At 37.5% G+C, this 3,838-nt stretch overlaps 1 protein-coding gene across 1 annotated transcript; it reads right to left on the bottom strand.

The window, feature by feature from the left end:
- Window positions 1–2,466: 2,466 nt before the first annotated feature.
- Window positions 2,467–3,426, bottom strand: LOC108377647 (uncharacterized). The gene is made up of 2 exons (XM_017633921.1): window positions 2,763–3,426; window positions 2,467–2,545 (listed from the first exon to the last, which is right to left on the bottom strand). The coding sequence occupies exons 1-2, from the start codon at window positions 3,252–3,254 to the stop codon at window positions 2,507–2,509; spliced, it is 531 nt and encodes a 176-aa protein (XP_017489410.1). The 5' UTR covers window positions 3,255–3,426; the 3' UTR covers window positions 2,467–2,506.
- Window positions 3,427–3,838: the final 412 nt, after the last annotated feature.

Here is a 3,838-nt window from a genome sequence, read left to right as displayed (position 1 = left end):
TTAAAATTTGATTTCTAATGTCTTCTGCTTTTGAGTTGTGAATCTATTTAATCTCAACGACTCCGGAATCATCTTCGTGAACTTCCACATTATAAAACTGGAAAATGTTGTGCACAGCTGCGTACATATTTACTATTAGTGTTGCTTTTTTATGTACATATAATGAAGAGCTCTCGCCTGCAACAAACATCTGAATCTATTTCTTGAGATTCCAATTGTTCGCTCTATAATATTTATTGCTTGCATGTGGTTTTTTGTACATATATTCTTTGTGGAGATCCGTCGTCAGAATTTCTGAACGGCGTCAAGTATGGTTTTAGAGCGTAACCAGCATCACCTAACGTGGATAAAAATAATTAAAAAAAGAGAATACATATAGGTTTTGCATTACAGAACTGTTGCTAGTTTTAAAATATTTGAAATAGATTTGGCTGGAGTGCAGTGCTACAGCAGGTCTTCTGTAGCGGACAGCATGTCTTTTGTAGCGGACAGCAGGTCTTAAATCAACCCTTTAGGCAGTCGGAAGTTTTTTATATATCTGTTGACAAACTTCCTATGTATAAAATATGTTGAAATATATTCGAAAGGCTACACTTACGCAGTGGAATCCATTTATAAAGTATTGGAAGCGTCTCTTAAACGTTTTCTACTCATGGTCAGTTCCACTAAGCTCTCATCCTCTGATTGGCCACTCCGGTACCGCGTTGATGGTGCTGATGCGGTTGTTGCTGGTGTTATGGCCACGGTTGGCGTTTTGGCCGAAATGTACCATTTATGGTACTCTTTTTCCAGTTTGGTACGCAGGTACGTAGCTTTCAGAATTGGTACATTTTTTAATCTGACAAAATGAGAAAATGATTACTTATCTCATATACCTATTTAAAGTTCAAACCTTTGTGTGAAGCCAATCAGGCAAACCTGCTTTTACAGCAACACATTGTCTAACTTAGGTAATTGAAAAGGCATTGCTGTATAAGCAAATAGCCCTTTACGGGTTCCTTGACATTCAAGCAAATCCAAGGCCATGACAAGCCATGAAGATATTCCTAATGTAGTAACTGCATGGAACATAAGCATGTTTAATCCAGAACTATAATAGCAGAACAAAGAGACGTCAGGCATGCGATCCTGGAAAAGCAAAGGATTTTACGTAAGCTACTCATCTTCGTGGTGGGCTACAATGAAGACAACGTTGCCTCTAGATTGAAGAGAGTCTGACTGGGGTCAACTGAAAGTCTTATCTCATAGCTAGGCTCTCAGAGGCATTGACGTTTTGGGCATTCAATACAGTCACAAAACCGATTACTAAGTACAGTCCAGGAGGCTAAAAGTTAAGCAGCGATCTGTCTGCGTAACCATTATGGGAGCCATACGCACCTTCCCTACGGAAGCACTGTAATCATCACATACTATACTAATTGACAATGAGGCTTGCTGAAGCGATTTGTATCTCAGCAACTTGATGAGCATAGGAAGCCGGACCTTCAAGGGTTTTTGATAGTTTTAAAACCAATCTGTGAGGATCCCTCGTTAAACTTACAGACAAACTGTTACCGAAAGTATCTTTCCAGTAGCCCTACAAGGTAATAATTTCCCTAAGTCCCTAAGTCTACATTACACCTACATATGTATGTATATTTGATCGCAAGTCACGTTGAACTTTCAAGTGCTTAAGTTTATTAATTTTGTTCGAAAGTTCTTTGTAAAGGGGAACAAATTTTTTATTGCGGGCCCATCTTCTTCACGTAAAAATTTGGTTAATGGTTAGGTCTTTGATGTCTATTATACTCTGTCAATCCTAAAAATGCTCGCAAAGAGCGAAGTGTTCGAGGCTCTTGATATTTAAGTATCATAACTCCCTTTTTGGGCGCAGTGCTTAGACTCTTCTGCAAAACTACAAAACCAAGAGAATCAACTTCGGTTTTGAAACTTTTGTAAAAATGTTTTTATTTTTATTTGACTCAAAGTACTGCCATGGATTTTATTAACTCCCTTCGTAGTTCAATCAAGTTTGCTACCATCGAGTTCATGACTCTAAGTCGAGATTTCCAGTGGGAATTATTTACGTTAAATTTCGCAAATATATCACTGTTAAAATTGATATTTTAAAACTGATTTTAGCAATTATCGAACATTACAGAGTTTGGCGTTTCACCGATTATGAAGATGAGAAACATCAAGAATTCATCGTTACAGCCATCCAAAATTGGAGCGCTAAACTAGTGATTTCGATATTTCGTACACATTTTTTGGATCTTATTTTAAAGAGATCTTTTCAAATAAAGGTTGTAAAAGCCCAACCAACACGAAACAGTTGTTTATGTACATATTTGAATTTTTATCAGACCCTTTGTTTAAAAAAATCATCTTTACTGGAGTTCGTTGCAAACTTTGCTATTTAAAAAAATAAGCAACTCATCAAAAAAGTGTACGATTACACTAAGTAACAAAAAAAAAAAATTCTCGGTCCTTGGGATGTAATTGTTATTTCCTAGTCTGTTATGCCTTAAAAGTATGGAAACCACCTAATATTCCTCGGAAACTTTGCTTTTGTGACCAGGACAATGTGATTCATTAAAATATGCTAAAATTATGAGAAAAACGTGTTTGAGTCTTTCACTACAGAGAAAATCATACAGAACAGCACATATAAATCAAAACTAAATTTTATTAAAACTTCAGAAAACCAAAAACATAAAAGTAAATCAGAAGCGGGTGGTTTTTCGACATTTGCGTTTAAACTGCGAGTCACTTTCTCTAATCAATCCCCAAATGTAATCTCCCATCATGTTCTCATTGTATTGTCCTTGGTATCGCCGCTCAAATTCCATTATATCCTGATGGAAGCGCTCGCCTTGCTCCTCTGAATATGCTCCCATGTTCTCCTTGAATTTGTCAAGATGTGCATCCAGAATATGGAGTTTGAGAGACATCCTGCAGCCCATTTTGCCGTAGTTCTCCACCAGACTTTCGACCAGCTCCACGTAGTTTGCGGCTTTGTGATTGCCTAGGAATCCCTGTACCACTGACATAAAACTCATCCAAGCAGCTTTCTCAACACGAGTGAGCTTCTTGGGGAATTCCTCAGACTCGAAGATTTTCTTTATTTGTGGTCCAACGAAGATACCGGCTGTAACTTTCGCCTCAGAGAGCTTAGGGAACAAGTCTTGTAGGTACTTGAACGCTGAAGAATTTTTGTCGAGAGCTTTGACGAATTGCTTTATAAGACCCAGTTTGATGTGGAGTGGTGGCATCAGTACCTTCTGGGGGTCCACCAAGGGCTCCCACTTGACGTTGTTCCTCCCCACTGTGAATTCAGTTCGTTGTGGCCATTCACGCTTACATTCACAAAAGCAAAGTTATCTTGCGACAATAGCTGTTTTCTATACTTTTGGGACCTAACTGACTAGAAAATAACAATTACAACCCAGGGACAAAAACCTTGTTACATAATGTTATCGTTCAAATGTCACGACCTCATAAATCAATTTGGTCGGTATGTCGCACTGAGAAAGGTTGTTAGTCTGCTATGGTGTTGTAGATATGTATATACATACACTGCCGGAACAAAGTATTGACACAGCAAATTTTTCACAATATATGCAACCATTTTTATTCTAATATTTTTCCGCCAATTTTGTTTAAAAATATGGTTCATTCAACATCGGGGAAATCGAGTAATCAAGTTCTCGACACAATCTTGTGTATCGCCATTATCACGAGCAATTTCGATTAGTTATTGAGATATATATACGTACATACACCGAGAAAAAAATGCGTTGTAACAATGAAAATTGTTTATTTGATTACCGTTTAAACACGTTTGTATTTAAATCAA

Source organism: Rhagoletis zephyria, unplaced genomic scaffold (assembly GCF_001687245.7).
Source record: "Rhagoletis zephyria isolate East Lansing unplaced genomic scaffold, Rhagoletis_zephyria_1.1 Rzeph_scaffold_12449, whole genome shotgun sequence".
Taxonomy (NCBI): domain Eukaryota; kingdom Metazoa; phylum Arthropoda; class Insecta; order Diptera; family Tephritidae; genus Rhagoletis; species Rhagoletis zephyria.
This window is presented reverse-complemented; position numbering and strand designations above follow the sequence as displayed.